General features: G+C 36.7%; 1 protein-coding gene across 1 annotated transcript in view; it reads left to right on the forward strand.

The window, feature by feature from the left end:
* LOC121860396 (apoptosis-stimulating of p53 protein 2-like) overlaps window positions 1-14,962 on the forward strand; it is a gene marked incomplete at its 5' end in the record, with an annotated part of 35,857 nt that extends 20,895 nt beyond the window's left edge. The window contains 8 exons of the mRNA XM_042357514.1: window positions 5,799-5,849; window positions 7,609-7,677; window positions 8,158-8,399; window positions 8,574-9,097; window positions 9,493-9,901; window positions 11,223-11,389; window positions 13,972-14,171; window positions 14,480-14,962. Of these exons, the coding sequence (XP_042213448.1) occupies window positions 5,799-5,849; window positions 7,609-7,677; window positions 8,158-8,399; window positions 8,574-9,097; window positions 9,493-9,901; window positions 11,223-11,389; window positions 13,972-14,171; window positions 14,480-14,545 (1,728 nt within the window). The remainder of the gene's footprint in view (window positions 1-5,798; window positions 5,850-7,608; window positions 7,678-8,157; window positions 8,400-8,573; window positions 9,098-9,492; window positions 9,902-11,222; window positions 11,390-13,971; window positions 14,172-14,479) is intronic.
* Between the last annotated feature and the right edge of the window lie 2,042 nt (window positions 14,963-17,004).

Raw genomic sequence — 17,004 nt, forward strand, 5'->3', positions numbered from 1 at the left:
CCCTAACACAGGAAGTGTATCAACAACGATGCCTATACCACAATATGGGTCATGAGTGAACCTGATACAGAACGTATACTGTACTTGCTAGTGAGGCTGGTCACTGAAGGCTAAGTCTTGTGCAACCAGTTTTTAATACAACTACAAGTCCCTCTACAACATAATTTTACTAATCCATTTACTGTAATATTTATCTTAAGTTAATATTGCAGTATCAATTTATTTGTACAATATTTAATGCTAATGGCATAGCTGCAGTTGCATTTGGGCTTATACACAAGGTTACATAAATTAAGGGCTGTACTGTACAGTATTATGTTCTTATCCTGTTGTATATTAAGACTCTTGGGTTGAGGTAGGCTCTGACCTGTTCTCAGCTCACTGGGAAAGGCATGAGGAGGCACCACACTGTCATCGTGTGGTGCAATTTCTTTACACTTTTTTACATTTTCCCTCCCTCCACCCTTGCCAGCAACACAGGCATGGTTCAAAACTCTCACAACACTTGTGAACAAATGAAATAAATGTTGCATGAAAAGTCAACACAAGCCACTTAAAAATGCATAGGAGATATTGATCGTTAATTCCTGGGTCATTTAAACACAAAACAGAGACTGGTTGCCAGATTGCATTTACCTTACCAAATGTGTGCCTTGTGTGTCTAATGTTCATACGCAAACATAAAATTATTTTATTTTGATTTTTTTAATTCATACACAAATGTGCATATGAAAACCCCAAGAGTGTTAAGTTCCTGGGTATTGGTGTGGATATCTGACCAAAACAGAATATCTCTGTGAATAAAGGGAGTACTGTATTTGGTGCTTTCATAAAATTAATAGCTGTGTAAACCCGAGAATACCTTGATCTGTTGCGATAAATATGTACATAATTCCCTATTTTTATACATTAGGGACTTTTTCATCACCAGATTTGTTTAAAATTACATATTTGAATTTTAGGTAAATTATCACTGTTTTTTTATTACTTTAATAATGTAAGGATGAGATTATATATCAGTACACTGCTTATCATCTTTTTAGTTGATATTATGTTGAGTTGGGTGGACTGGTACTTCTTCAAACTGGTCTGAACATGAAACTGAAACATACCAATTTTTTTTTCTGCTAAGACACTACACATTCTTGAAACCTGTCATTTTATTCAATAATTAACAGTACTAGGCAAGCTAACCAATGACTCAATGGTTTGTGTCTGCCTGATGCCAAATGGCTTGATATAAGATTACTTAATGTGTACAGCTCCTCCCCGACTTACGACGGGGTTAGGGACCCAAATCCAGGTCGTAAGTCGGGGAGGAGCTGTACATGATGTAATTCATACACATTTCCTTGGAATTACAGTACGTATTACCATCATGCTCCTGCTCTTTCGTCACACTAGTCATCTACGGTACTTCACATACTTTATATACTGTACTATGCCACTTAATAATTTAATTTTAACTTTAAGTGTATTTATTTATTTTAACTATACAATATACCCACTTTCATTTCCCACATCATGGCCATCTAGTAGCACCAATGGAGACATATCCTGATTCACCTTATCTCTCCTCTCTCATGCTAGTCACTTTCCTCAATTATGAATTTTCTCCTTTTCACTACTATACTGTACTGTATTTTAATGATACAGTAATATCTCCGATGGCCGAAATTTCAATTTTCTCGGAAAATCGGTTCCAAAGCCAGAATTTTCCGGCTTTGGGAATAATTTTCTGATAAAATTTGAGAAAATTTTCCGATACCTGGAAAATTCCGAGAATGGGGGAATTTTTTCCGGGTTTGAGAGATGAAAATCAGGTGCATTTTCTGGAAATTCCAAAAAAAAATCCGGGGTGAGGGATTTTTTCCGGCTTTGAGAAAGTGTCTTGTTACTAGGAAATCTTTCATTCCCAGAAGTGCTCTGCACCAATTATTTTGGCTAATGGAGATATCACTGCATTTTTATTATGATTTTTAATTCACAGTAATGCTTGTTGTTTTAAGATTTGCATGCAATTTGAATAATTACATACAGTAAGACCTTGTATTTTGCGAGTACCTGTAATATAGACTGTAAAAATTGCACCAAATTCAAATTCGCCAAATGCAAATACATAAACTACAGGTAATGGGAAAAATAACAATATAGACTGGCCACTCTACATCATTCCCATTTATAACCTACAAATGATACAAATTCTGCCTTTGTTGACTTGATTGTGCTTTCCGGAAACTAGTTTTTAGGCCTTCCTCGAGTAATTTAATCACACGCTGCTTATCCTGCATCGAGTACTTGGCAAACTTAACGTCCTTATGATAGTCCCGCTTCTCCTTTTCCTAATTTGGCTGCTTAGGTGAGTCTGTCCCACCCCCACCAGCACCAGTAGGACCCCCAGTAAAGGTAGAGGCCATTATCTTGACACGACAAGTGGTAGCACCACCCAAAAAAAGCACAATAACAGCCCGGGCGGTGGCTAGGATGGCACAAAAGTTCGCATTTTACAAACGGTGTTCCCCTATTCATCAATCGCGTTGCAACGAATTTGCGTTGACAAAACACGCGTTGTAGCAGAAATGACTGTAACTGGTATGAGGGCTGTCACGTCATTCAAGACGGTGGCCAGCATTCAGCTTGTTGGATCACACGTTCAGCTGGCTGGATATTTTTTTTTTTTTTTTGCAGGCAATTTGCATAACCAGTGATTTCATGAAATCCCTAAAACTTTTAATAAGTTTGTGTAATTATTGTTTCATTCGAGGGAGTAAATGCATGAACTTACTAAAAGTTTTAGGGATTTCATGAAATCACTGGTTACACAAATTCCCTGTGACATATATAATGTACACCTGAACAGAATTTGATGTCAGTGACTCAGTTGCTTTTGATGCCATGGGATTATAATTATTTGGTCAAATAGTTCCTTCACATATGTTCCTACACTTTTTTATTTTATAAACTTTGGTTACACTTTGCTCGTATACAGTACTGACTTGTGTAGAAATTTTTTTTCTCCCGAAACATCTGTAGAATTTTTTCTCTCCTACGATGTGCACTTAGCATGTGTTGTATTCAAGTATGCCACTGTAAAAGCTTGCCTACAATAGTGTGCATCACACTTTTAGTTTTGATATCACTGGCATAAGTAGTTTGTATAATTTTGTATGGTATAGTGCAACATACTTCAGTCCTGACATGATCTCAAGCTATCAATAAATTCTGCACTTTTCTGTTCATGCACCTTTAGAAACCATTCATTTTACAGTTAGTCATCTCAATACCTCATTTACTTATTTTTCTCCTATCATCTATGGATGTCAAAAGTACCTGTAATTGCAATTTACTGTACAGGTAATGGTTTTTCCTTATTGTATTTTGAGTGCACAAGACACCAGAATTATGTAGTGTTTGTTGAAAACTTGTCTTTACAATATGTATCCACACTGTGTTTCTCAGAATATTATTGGTCTTTGACTTAAAAATGCAAACATCTTTACAGCAACATTAACATCTGACAAACTGGTAGAGGACTGTCCCTTCTCCCTGGACAGACTAAGAGGCTTCCTGTGTGCAGATTGACATTTGACCTAGTACTAACCCTGCTCCTCCTATGTTCCTGGGTGCAAGAATAATATATTTTGACATGTAGATTTCATATATGAACAGCAAATCTTGTTGATGAGCTTCCAAGTTTTGAGCAGTTTGCTGTTCAGATCCCAGATATTTATAAGATATATTCCTGTAACTAAGGAGATGATGTATATACCGAAGCTATGGTTTTAACAGTATTTTTGTTGCTTACTACCATTTGTGTTCTAGCTTAATGAACCAAGCAGGGGTGTTTTATCATGCTTTACATAGCAACCTTTGATAACCTTGACCTACTATATGTATTGTAACAAAGGAGTACAGTATAATAACTGTAGCTCTACATAAACCATTTAGCAATGTTACCAGTCAGTCTGCTTGTGGTCAGTTAGTCATAAGGATCAAAAAGTTTTCCCACATTGCCTGTTCAGTAGTTGTAATATTAACCACATGTACTTATTAACAAGAATTGGTGTGCAGTACTTTTGAATTTGAAAAATTTTATGTAGTTTTATACTTTTAATACAAGCAGTGTGGGAATTTGAGGTGCAGACTTGTCTGGTATGTCTCATGTACAGTACAGTAGTGACATTCATATACGTAGACATTGGTGCTTTATTATTAACAGTGAGTTACATAAAACAAATGTATGGGAGTTACTCTTACCAAGTGTACATGTGTGCTTCTATATTTATGGAGTATTGGTTTATTAACTTATACACAAGCATAAGACTTCACACATGTACCTGCTTGTGGGTACAGGCAATTAGGATGATAATAATAGTATTAAAATTTACAGTAATGGTTTATTATGAATACAGAAGCCGTAAGCTGAAAATAAACAAATGACCTAAGTGGTACATACAGTACTAATCATTGAAATTATCACTGGGAGCATGATGACAATTTCAATGACTAAAATCGACCTACTATGTTTAGCCGAGTTACTTTTTTTTTTTTTTTTAATAAGTGGCAAATGCATCTGTGATCAAGGATGCAGGGAGAGGTGAGAAAATGTAGATTAGTAGCCTGCGCGGCTTTTTAGAGTGAGCACCTGTGACCCAGGATTTTATGCGCTTGTGCGATTATTATGCTGAATCATAGAACGTGGAGTGATTACAATGTTTTGTCACGGGATGTACTAGCAGCTATTGCATTCCTACATAAGACTGGACATCCAACAAAGTACATTTGTCAGCAGACTGGCATCAGTGCCCCCCAAATTCAACAGTATGTGAGGCGGTATTGCAACTCATCGTGGATATGACGGGACACTGTCCTAACAGACACGTCACCAAGCAACCTTGGATTCTGTTCCTCAATTTGCCTTGCAGACAACTTGAATTGGCCTCAAGTTGATGCTGAATAACCATCAAACTCTTGGGAGAAGTCATACCAGGGTATTACTTGTTAGGAATTTTGTCTATGTCACCGTTTCTCATCCACTTCTCGTACTGTTGAATTTGGTGGGCATTGATGCCAGTCTGCTCACAAATGTACTTTGTTGAATGTCCTGCCTTCTGTAGGGATGCAATAGCTACCAATACATCCCTTGACAAAACATTGCAATCACTCATAGTTCCGTGAGACAACTCAATGCTTGCACAAACACGTACAATCTTGGGTCACAGGTGGGGAGGTCAGCAACAGGGAGGCTCATTCTTGGAAGCCGTGCAGGCGACTAACCTACATTTTCTCCCCTCTCCCTGCCTCCTTGATCCCAGATGCAGTTAGTTGCCAGATGTAAAACACGCAACCAACTTGAACAGTAAGTAGGCTCAACATAGTGGGTTGATTTTAGCCATTGAAACTGTTGCTGTGTTCCGGCAACAATTTCATTTTCTAGTACTTGTATACTGTGGGGGGGAGGTCATTTAACAAGGACTGTCAACACAGTTACAGTACTAAAGTGAGATTGTCAAGGAGTAAACACACAAGTTATCTATGAGTTGTTGATTGTTTTTACAATGATTGGAATGGGCCTGTTCTTGTAGTGATCAGTTCATTTTTGCGCACACACACACACTAACACAAAACACACGAGTTTTGCTTTCATGAGTGATACTGACATTGTGGATGCATGGAAATACTTTATTAGTAGCTTGAATGGTGTTATGGTTGACAGTTTTTATTATGGGTTGTTGTGTTGGCATTTAACTGGTTTGTAGTATAGTGGTAACTAACACCTGACCCATTCTTGTCCTCAGGACTCACGCACCCTCCTACCCCCCACCTCCCTCTCTGTCTCCTTCACACAGGTGAGTCTCCTTCCGTACTAACAGATCTCACACTCATGCCCACTATATTGTTGGATATTACACTACCAGGAGTATGTTGTGGATCCACTCACTGATTTTTCTGTTTTTACAATTATTATTTATAATTTTCTGTATAAAAAGCATGGAGCAGTAAAACTGCTAAGCTTTTTTTGTTGGGGTACAGTGTGTAATTATTAGTGAAATATATTAAATTTTTGTTCTCTTAGTGACTTCATTGCATTTTTCTGGTTAAAACAGAGCAATCATACATAATTTTTTTAAGGGATTCAAGTTACAAGAAGTAACTAAAACCACAGAAAACTATTATATTGCCTCTTATGTTTTAAGATTTGTGCAATGGCTTATTTTTCATTAATGTCACAACTCATATTAGTTATTAAATTAGTTTTATTAACCAGCAGGTACTTAGTAATGAAATAATTTTTAACATGCCATAAAGATTTTTCATTAAACAAAAAAATTAAAAGAATTTTGTATGGATAATGATCAGAGTAGCTGCAGTACTTTATGTGCAGCTATGAATGTATAGTGAGAGAATGAAGCATCTTCCTGGGGTTTTGACGAATACATCACAGAACATTTGACGCACGCATGTGTGGAGGCCATAAACAGTTTTCAGGCCTTTGGAACCTTGGATAGGGGTCACCAGTGAGACCATTCACTGCTTTGGGTAATCAGGTTTCATTATTCTTCAGTCAAAGCTGGGAAGATACAGTACAGTAATATCTCCGTTAGCCGGAATCCCTCAAACCTGGAACTTTCCGATAGCCGGAATTGAAATTTTCTTGGGAAAATTTTCCCCAAATCTGGATTTTTTGGGAAAATTCCAGCTTTAGGAACGATTTTCCAAGGGGGCACATTTTCCGGAAAATTCTGAGAAAATTTTCCCGATGCCCGGAAAATTCCTGGGGTGAGGGATTTTTTCTGGGCTTAAGAGATGATGTAATGGGCAATTTGTGGAACTTCCGAGAAAATTTTTCTGTTACCCGGAAAATTCCGGGGGATGAGGGATTTTTTCCCGCCTTGAAAGAGTCGTCTCATTTCCCGGAAATCTCTCATTCCCAGAAGTGCTCTGCACCAATTGTTCCAGCTAACTGAGATCTCACTATATACACTCGTAGTTGCGCACAAGTATAAGAATACACTTTGTGTTCATGTTATTCAAAGTGGTTGAGGCTATGAGCACCTCATCTCTACCAACAACAAGAAAAGTGTTTTATAAGGATTGTAGAGTTAGTCTAATACAGCACTGTTTTTATAGCGTGTGTTTGTGTATTGTACTGAGTTTGAACCCTTGAAATGACCCCTCAGGTTAAAAGTAAAAAGCGGTTTAGTATTTTTAGACAAATTGAAAAACTGAATGTCAATGTGTTAGAAAGATGAGGAACAACTATACAGTAAGTTAATGAATACAGTATACTGTATTGCAAATGATTAATTGTGTTGCTAAATTTATTTGTAGCAAATAAAGTACAGGGTAGTACTTATAATTATGGGTAATGTTTTTCACTACTCAAGCCCCACCCTCTTGTTTATCAGCTGTGAAAAAAGCTGAATTTGTGCTTCATCTTTCTTTACCACCAGTGTTATCAGTTCACTGATGGCTGTAGGTCTTCCTCATATGTTTCCACAATCTTTTTTCGTAGCTATTTTTTTATATTGACCATCTCTAAACCAACTGATATCATCTATCCGCCTGATATCCGATCTTTTCTTATGTTTTGTGTATCTGTTGTAGAAATTGAGTCCTGGGGTAACATCACATGCACAGAGTCGAACACTTCTCCTTCCTTCACATCATCCTCAGGTGAGTGGTGGGATTGATTATCAAATTTCTTAACCATCATGAAATCTCCATGAAATATTCATTATATTCTTAGCATTTGTACAGTAAAATATTGTTAAATCATCAGATGCATTGATGTGTGAATTGATGTCATTACTGTGTCTCCTCGGTGTAAAGATAGTGTATGACTGATAAAACTGTGATACCGGGTATGGATCATTTACCTCCTGTTACAGGTGTAATAAATTTGGGCCATGGAAAAATTTCTATCTTGTATAGTTGTGGTACATTTAGTAATATTGTCATCCTAGTTCAGGATTTATTTGAAGATTATGTGAGTTGTACTTGTGATCCTCCTGTTTATTTTAGTGAGCTTAATGGTGGCATGGTTTACAGTACCTGTATTAAGATATCACTGTATTATACAATATATTGACTGGTTAATGTGACTGCTGACATGATGTTAAAATTGAAACTTCATGTAAAATTAAATTTTTCTAGGATGTGGAGAATTTACGAGTTCTAGGAAGTAACACTGGCAGTGAGGGAAGTGAAGATGTATCCTCAGGAAATGAGAATAATCGTAACAAGCCTGCCTTACCTCCTAAACCAGCTGTACCCTCCAAACCTCTTCCTCCCCCTCGCCAGAAAGGAGATCCGCTTGCTACCAGTAATGAGTCACTTAATGCTTCTCAGTCTTCTGGTCGGGGAGGCAGCCAGGGGCGACCACAACAAGGATACAGGTTAGGATGCAGTAATCTGTAGTATAAACTACTATACTTTAACAGAACACAAATATTTAGGTTTCCAGGGTGTAATGACAAATTATTGCATATTATTAAAGTGAAGTCATGAATTTATTACTTCTGGAAGGAATTAGAGATGTTCACATCCCTTATTATGCAACTTTATTCCAGGTATGCAAGTCAGAATGTGATAATGTCAACATATACTCAGCAAACAACTGGCCCAGAAAACCAGCAGGGTGACGGCAGTGAAGATAACTCGCGTCCCAAAGTTACAAATAATGCCACCAACAGTAACAGTGTTAGTGTCAAGGCCGATACTGAGAGTGGGGAGAAAGTCCATGTCTCAATTAATCGGCGTATTGAAATGCCACCAGATTTTATGTTCCCAGAAGATGAGACTCCACCTTCAGATCTTCTGGGTCGACGAGTGGAAGAAATAGAGAATGGAAATGCAGAATCTCAAACCTGCTCTATTAAAGAAAGTGGAACAGATTCAGTAGATAATATGAACATGACACCCATACTACCACTGAGCGAATTAGAAAAATTGAGAATTGATAATTCCAAGGAAGACAGGAATAGTCAAGATGATATTAATTCTACCTTGAGCATTGCTCACCTACCCAATGACGACTCTCGACAGCCAGACGGTGCCGATACAACTACTGTGCTAAGTGAAGAGGGTCGATTAGGTAAGGTGATTTTGTTTTTGAATTATGATTATTAGAGGGGTGTCTGTGTGGTGAAAACCCCCAGAATTGTTATTATGCTCACTGAGTAGATATATTCTGTCATTATATAGAAAAGGGTGAAAATTAGGTCTGTCTTTGTGACTGCTCATGTAAGCATGATTACCTGTATACCACAGGATTGAATATTGTCTTTTCTCTTTAATCTTCGTCTACACATTATTTTGTGAGTACAGGTACTAATTGTAGTATTCTATTTTTATACTACATAAGAGTATCAGATTAATTTTTTTAAACCGTGGAACAATATTTGAACTATTTTCACTAAAAATTATTCATATTACTTTTTCTTCATGCGAGAATTTCTCAAGTGTTTAAAATGTGTATTCTTCCAACAGAAGTTGAGGGTGATAGAAGCAATGACTCTACTCTTACAACCACAGTAACCACTTCCAATATCAACAATATTAATAATAATAATAATAATAATAATAATCATAATAATAATAACTCAAGCGCGGGAGGTGTTGTGGTACGACGTATAAAAAAGGGTAATCTCAAGACCAAGAACTCCTCACGAGTACCTCGCAGGGTGAGCTTTGACCCTCTTGCACTTCTCCTGGACGCTTCTCTGGAAGGAGAGCTTGAACTGGTTCGCCGTACTGCCATGGAAGTTACAAATCCCTCAGCAGCCAATGATGAAGGAATCACTGCACTTCACAATGCCATTTGTGCAGGTCATCTTGACATTGTGACATTCTTAGTAACCTTTGGGTGTGATGTTAATGCTCAAGACTCAGATGGATGGTAAGTACTTTTGTTTATTTAATGAAAAGTGTGTATTCATTAATTTTAGATGGATATAGTGGCTTTGAAAAAGAATATAATGCTTTAGTAAAAATCTAGTACAGTATTCTAAAAGTGTTCCTGGAAAACAAAGTTCTACAGGTGCTCCTCTACTTAAGAACGTTCAACTTACAAACTTTCAGAGATACAAACATCATCACTGGGGGTTACTGCAAAATGAGATAAGTTAGTGTATAAAATGTGTAGCCCTTGCCTTAATGGTACTCTGCACCCTCTTGACTCACCATGAATACATAAACTTTATACCCTACCTTATGATATTTTTCTTTCAATATATATATATATATATATAATATATATATATATAATATATATATATATATATAAATATATATATATATATATATATATAAATATATATATATATATATATTGAAAGAAAAATATAGGTAGGATTTTATGTAATCTGGTAGTGAGGTCCAGTACGAGTACCATTGCTAGGCAAAGAGTGACTCATTCTTTACAGCTCTTTATTCTTTCATTATTGCTATGACCTGTATATGCCTTTTTTTTTTACTGATGTTTACCGATATGCCTAAAATTTAAGTTTTGATGTTACAGTGTACTGTACAGTTAAAGCTACTTTTAGGGGTGAATCTAGTGATCTGAACAGAGGATTATTAACAGTATCACTTGTAGCCCTTCTTCCAGACTTCATGGGTAAAAATAAGTTAGTTTGTATGGCAGGAGTAAAAATATATGTGCAGGAAGCATTCAAAACTGGTGAAGGTGAGTGCTGATTGACTGAGAGGTAATCAGTGTAAGCTACTCTCATTTGTTCAGCGCGTGGGTCAGAAAGATGAGTGCATTGCATGGTCTTGTGAGGACTTTTTTCTTTAATTTCCTCTAGAACAATGATTATTATAACAAAACAATGTTTTAAGAGGTATGCCTGTCACAGTGTCTGAGGGGTTAAGTTTACAGTTAGCAGTGTTGGAGTAAAGTCTAATCTTGTACTAAAATTTTAGGGATAGTTAACTTATCCAGTGGTTGAAAGCGTAAAGATTACAGTAAGATTTAAAGTTAGATATTTTTGTCAATGCTCGTGTTGATGGTGATAACTGTTGTGTTTGGAGATGTGATGTAGTTATCTCTGTTTTGTGTTTAAAAGTCGTCTACATTTTATGGAGTTGAGTACAGTAGAATTAGTGATAATAAAGTATGGAATACTCTAGAGAATACATGACTAATTACAGTTTCATTGCAATCAAGATATTCAAAATATGACCCAATATTTTACGCTGTTTTTACAATATACCAGGACTCCACTACACTGTGCTGCATCATGCAACAATGTAGCCATGGTGAGGTTCCTGGTTGAACATGGGGCATGCATCTTGGCCACAACCTTATCCGACCATGAGACTGCTGCTGAAAAGTGTGAACAAGATGAGGAGGGCTATGATGGATGCTCACAGTATCTTTATAGTAAGTTTAATGTATTTGTTGCCTATTTTTACCTGTACTGTACCTATCCAAAATATATCGTTACTGCAAAATATTTAGCAATTTTTACCAGCTGCTACCATTTCACAGGGTTGTCACTGGCGAGCAGATTTAGTGCTCGCCTATGTCCTTAGGATTGCTGGTTCATTCCAGGGCACTTATGGTCTACAATATGGTGTTAGGGTAATTTATTGGTGGGGAAGCAAAGACAGTCAAGTGCAGTGGGCTGAAAGTTTAGAATTCATTGTGCTGTCTCTGACAGCCAGGCGTATGGAGCCCACTGCCACTTTTATGTTCCTTCCGAAGAAATTGTTTATTTCCTCATCCCATCCAACATCGAGGTACATTTAGTTATAATAATATTCACCAAAACATGGCTGAAACTTTAAGTAATATGTTGGAGCATACATATTTTAAGCATCTGGTTTGGTAAACATTTAAAAAAATCCAAGAAGCACAAATATGTGTATTTTTATAATTTAATACAGGCATCCCCAGCGTTACGGAAGGGTTCCGTTCCCGGAAAATTGACCGTATCGCGAAACCTATTTTCCCATTGACTTCCACTATAAAACTGGAGATGCGCTCCTAAGGAATTTTTTCGGCCCCAAAAAAGTAATTCAAGCACTTTTATTAATGAAAATAAACATTTATGAACACATACAATACAGTACATTAAATGATTTATGATAAACCTTCTTAAAACACCAATTTAGAGGTTAATATTGCATTATACAGCTATGTGTATGTTTATTTGAGTGCCCCGTCACAGGAGTCCGTTTTCTCTCACTTCAAGGCCACCTGAGTCGTCCGTTTTCTCTTAATCTTAAGAGTGCACCATGGACTACTGTATTATTTTTTAGTGGTGACACAGAATTTGATATTGCAATTGGGGTTGCAATTGTTGAGGCAACTTAGGTATGTCTGATTACAGTTGGAATATTCAAGATCCATTGTGAGTGATGTTTAAAGCTTCAACTGTCTTTATGGTTGGTAAAACTTGTCAATCTGTCAGTCTGAATGGTATGTGAGGCCTTGTGTTTGTTAAAATTTACCTAATGAAGGTGGATTTGAGGGTCAGAAGCGAAATTATTGATATAATTTACAAATTCAGTAAGGCGAAACTGTCAGAACGCGTGGGATGCCTGTACTGTACTGTTTATTACCATGCATTTGTGTAATGGTGCCTGAAAATATTTGAGGGGGGGTCATATTAATGAAACATTTATCAGAAAGTATATACCAAGAAAAAAATAGCCAGGAATACATATGGACATAATTGGGGAAATGGACAAAAGAAGTTATAATTTATTTGGGAAAATGTTGATTATGAAGGTGGGATATAAACTCGTAAGCACTTTGCTTTATGAATGCAACCAAAGATGGGAAAAGAACAAGCACTTTTGCTTTTCAGCCATTAAAGTCACTAGAATATACAAGAATTTGCTGTATGTTATATCACTGAACTTTATCATGCATATGATTCCTCTTAAAGGCAAGTAACGCTATGAAATTATAAATTTACTGTATCTCCAGTTTCATAAATGTGGTTTTTGTTGGATAACTATAGAGCAAATAAATTTTCCTAAAGTATAAAAATTTATTCACTTTGACTAAGGAGTCACCAGTAATTAACATGAACTATATTTTACTTATCCTAGTGTTGTGCATTCTCAAGGACTGACCAGTACCCTCCCTACAATGAAGGTTATGTAGTGTACGTACTGTACAGTGCTTGGTGTGTAAGACTGTGCATAATGTTTCCAGCTGCCACACAGCTTAAGTACTGTATCAGCATTCAACAATTAAGTCACAAGACTTGACATGAATATCACTATTTATTTCTGCTGTTGTTTTTGTGTCCAATAATTTACATTTGTAGACTTAGGGAAAGAAAGTTTGTGTAAATTTATTGGACACAATGATTATAAATTAATTTTTTAAATTATTATATTTACTGTAATGGTTTATTGATGTAAATACAGCAACCAACAAGCAGACATGTTAATAAAAAAAGGTATATATTTAACATATAATGTATGCATAAGGGATAGGGTTGTTTAACAGAAACTTATAAGTGTAGTTACACTACAGATATAGACCCTCACTACCTTACATTTCCTTTCATGCATTAGGTTTAATTTTCTTCCCTTAATAAAGACAAGTTTTGCTTCCAAATTTAGTTTAATTTTGTTTTATTTTTTAATAAGGTGTGCTTTTGAGGTCAAAAGCTGGAGTAAAAAACTTAAATGAGAAGTACATTATGGCTATACTCTTCATGCTCTTTTGGTGGCAAAATATTGAATACAAAGTATACTATAGTCTTGGTGTTCTTTTGAGGCTAACCCATTCCACTCTACCTTTCCTTCCCACCCATCCTCTTCTTATTCTTTTCCTCCCATCCATCTCCTCCTTTACTTGTACCTATTACCCATTTTCCCCCATTTGTCCTTCCTTTTGTATTTCCTTATCCTCCCCTGCATTCTCTTTAATACCTACTTCTGTTACAGCACTCGCCTCCACTCAACCTAACACAAATTGTGGAAAATTTTTTCCCCACACAGGTGTCCAAGAAAAGCTTGGTATAATGAATGGAGGGGTGGTGTATGGTGTGTATGATTATGAAAGCCAAGCTAGTGATGAGTTGAACTTCCGTTGTGGTGATGCCATCACTATTCTACGCCGAGGAGACGAGTATGAACGTGAATGGTGGTGGGGACAACTACAAGACATCCAAGGATATGTTCCTAGGAATTTGCTTGGGGTGAGAAAGACATGAATATGGTTTTTCATTCAGTTTAAAAGAGTTTAATTATGTTGATTATGTGTAGAGTTTATGTTCAAATACTTTAAATTATTATTTTTTTTGGTTAGCATAATTTAAATCATTGCCCAAATGTGAAATTACAATACTGTACTATACTTACACATATTCGACATTTTAAAATCACTGCTCTGATAGCATAATGCACAAAACATTCCGTTAATTATTTATAGACAAATAAGTCACTCAGCTCAATTGCAAATTGTCATTAATTTAGGAAGATTTTAATTGTTCCATTTTAATTTCAGCTTTATCCCAGAGTGAAGAATCTTCCCAGGATTCCTGAGGATTTTGGATATCAAGATATTATTTAGCATCCTGTCAACCTACATATGCTACAAGATGGTAGCAGTGAGCTAGAGTTGTTTGGAAATTTACCAACATGACATTTGCCTCCCATGAATGGGCACTAGAAAAGGTGGTTATCATTTCTTAAAAGTCATATCTGTATACAAAATGTAATGTACTATTTTTGTGCTAAACAGCCGACATGAAGACATTGACTTACGGTATGCCTCTGAAGACTATTAATGTTGACGTGAAAGTAAGTTACAGACTTTTTGATAATACGGCTTACTTCATATATTTTGGTGGTAGAAATGTGGCATGAATAACTCAAAGATTGATAGCTGATTTTTTTTTCAGAATTACAATATGTACAATATAATAAAACAGGAAAAAATTCCAAGAAACTGCATTCGTACCACCAAAATTGCATTTTTTTATATATATATATATAACATTGACTGAACAGACCAGTGCCTTATGTAACAGACAACCAGCAGTTGCTTGTGTTCTCAGTGATGAAACCCATAATACACACACACATATATATATATATATACACACATATACATATATACACATATATATATATATATATATATATATATATATATATATATATATATATATATATATATATATATATATATATATATATATATATATATATATATATATATATATATATTATATATATATATATATATATATATATATATATATATATATATATATATATATATATATATTATATATATATATACACACACACAGATGATCCATATTCTGTACTGCTTTGGATGACGCTAGGTATTATTTTTGACAAGTAAATGCATTACTGCATAGACTTTTATGGAGCAAAGTTTTTATTGACTGGAGAAAGACAGTGAACAAAATTGGAAGTGAAAATTGTATACTAAACCATTAAACAAAGAAACCACTGTTAAAGCCAAATGAATTTTGTCATTGTCCTTCACACACCAGCAATATTGATATAGAGGAAAAGTTGCAGTGATCTGAAGCTTGTATGAATGTCCTTTTTCAATGGAATGGAGCCTTGGAACAGAGCTATTTTTCTAGCATGACGACTACACAATATTGTTAATATTTTACTATTAATTGTACTGATATACACAATTGAAATAAAAGTTGCCATATAATATGCCTATATTTATCCTACAATAGAAAACACTTGATAGTAACAGCCTAAAATCTACACCACAGCAAGTCAAACTGGTAAATTAAATTAGTTATAACAAACTTGCAATGTAATATCCCCAGGGGGACAAGCTTTGTATGCAAGTTTAAGGAAAAACTTTTTTGTTGAGATGAACCACGTCTTTAAATTACAGCAGATATGTGATTACAAGTTGCACATAATAAGTTCTAATGATCACTGCAGCAAGTTACTAGTTTTACCAAATAATGCTAATTTTCAAACCTAAATATTCGAAAGGCCAAGGAACAGCAATTAATATTGAATGAACTTGCTACATTGGTTTCCCCAAAATTAAATGAAATAAAGATGCCTATAGAAGACTTCACAAAGGCATTTTTATATAGTAAAATGTAATTACTACTGACCTCAGAATATCTCCAAATATCATGTGCACATGGTCTCAAAATGGCTTCAAAATGCCCATGATATCGGTCAGGTTAAAATAAGAGGGGGTGGGGAGGCTTGCAGCATGCCCTCAAAACCCCCAACTGGTGGGCTCATGCTTGCCATGTCCCTCCCCCCCTTGATATTCCTGGATTCGCCCCTGCCACCACTACCTCATCACCCACCACCACTACCTCACACACCATCACCCACCACCACTACCTTACACAACCACCACCTCACACCACCCATGCACTGCGTCTCACTGACACACACTGCCTCTCGCACTCCTTCGACTACAATCAATACTAATACTGGCTAAGGACTTGTTGGCTGGTTCAAGCAGCAATTACTGACGTCAATTAACGTCACAGCGTGTCATAACGGGACTGGCCAATGAGACGGGACTACGAGGTGGTGTGTCGGAGGTGAGCTAGCAGCCGCGAACCATCACCCCGGGAGTCGGACTCCTGGCTGGCCCGGTTCAACACTTTCTGCCGTGAGCTGTGTGTGTGCCGTTGGAGTCCTGCCGTGAGCTGTGTGTGTGCTGTTGGAGTCCTTCCGTGAGCTGTGCGTGTGCTGTTGGAGTCCTGTCGTGAGCTGTGTGTGTGCTGTTGGAGTCCTGTCGTGAGCTGTGTGTGTGCTGTTGGAGTCCTTCCGTGAGCTGTGTGTACTGTGGGAGTCCTGCTGTGAGCTGTGTGTGCGCTGTGGGAGTCCTGCCCTGAGCTGTGTGTGTGCTGTGGGAGTCCTGCCGTGAGCTGTGTGTGCTGTGGGAGTCCTGCAGTGAGCTGTGTGTGTGCTGTGGGAGTCCTACCCTGAGCTGTGTCTGTGGGAGTCCAGTGTGGCCGTGAGTCATGAGAGTGCTGCCGTGTGATGTGGGAGTGT

This window comes from Homarus americanus, unplaced genomic scaffold (genome assembly GCF_018991925.1).
Source record: "Homarus americanus isolate GMGI-L3 unplaced genomic scaffold, GMGI_Hamer_2.0 scaffold28051, whole genome shotgun sequence".
In the NCBI taxonomy this organism is placed as follows: Eukaryota; Metazoa; Arthropoda; class Malacostraca; order Decapoda; family Nephropidae; genus Homarus; species Homarus americanus.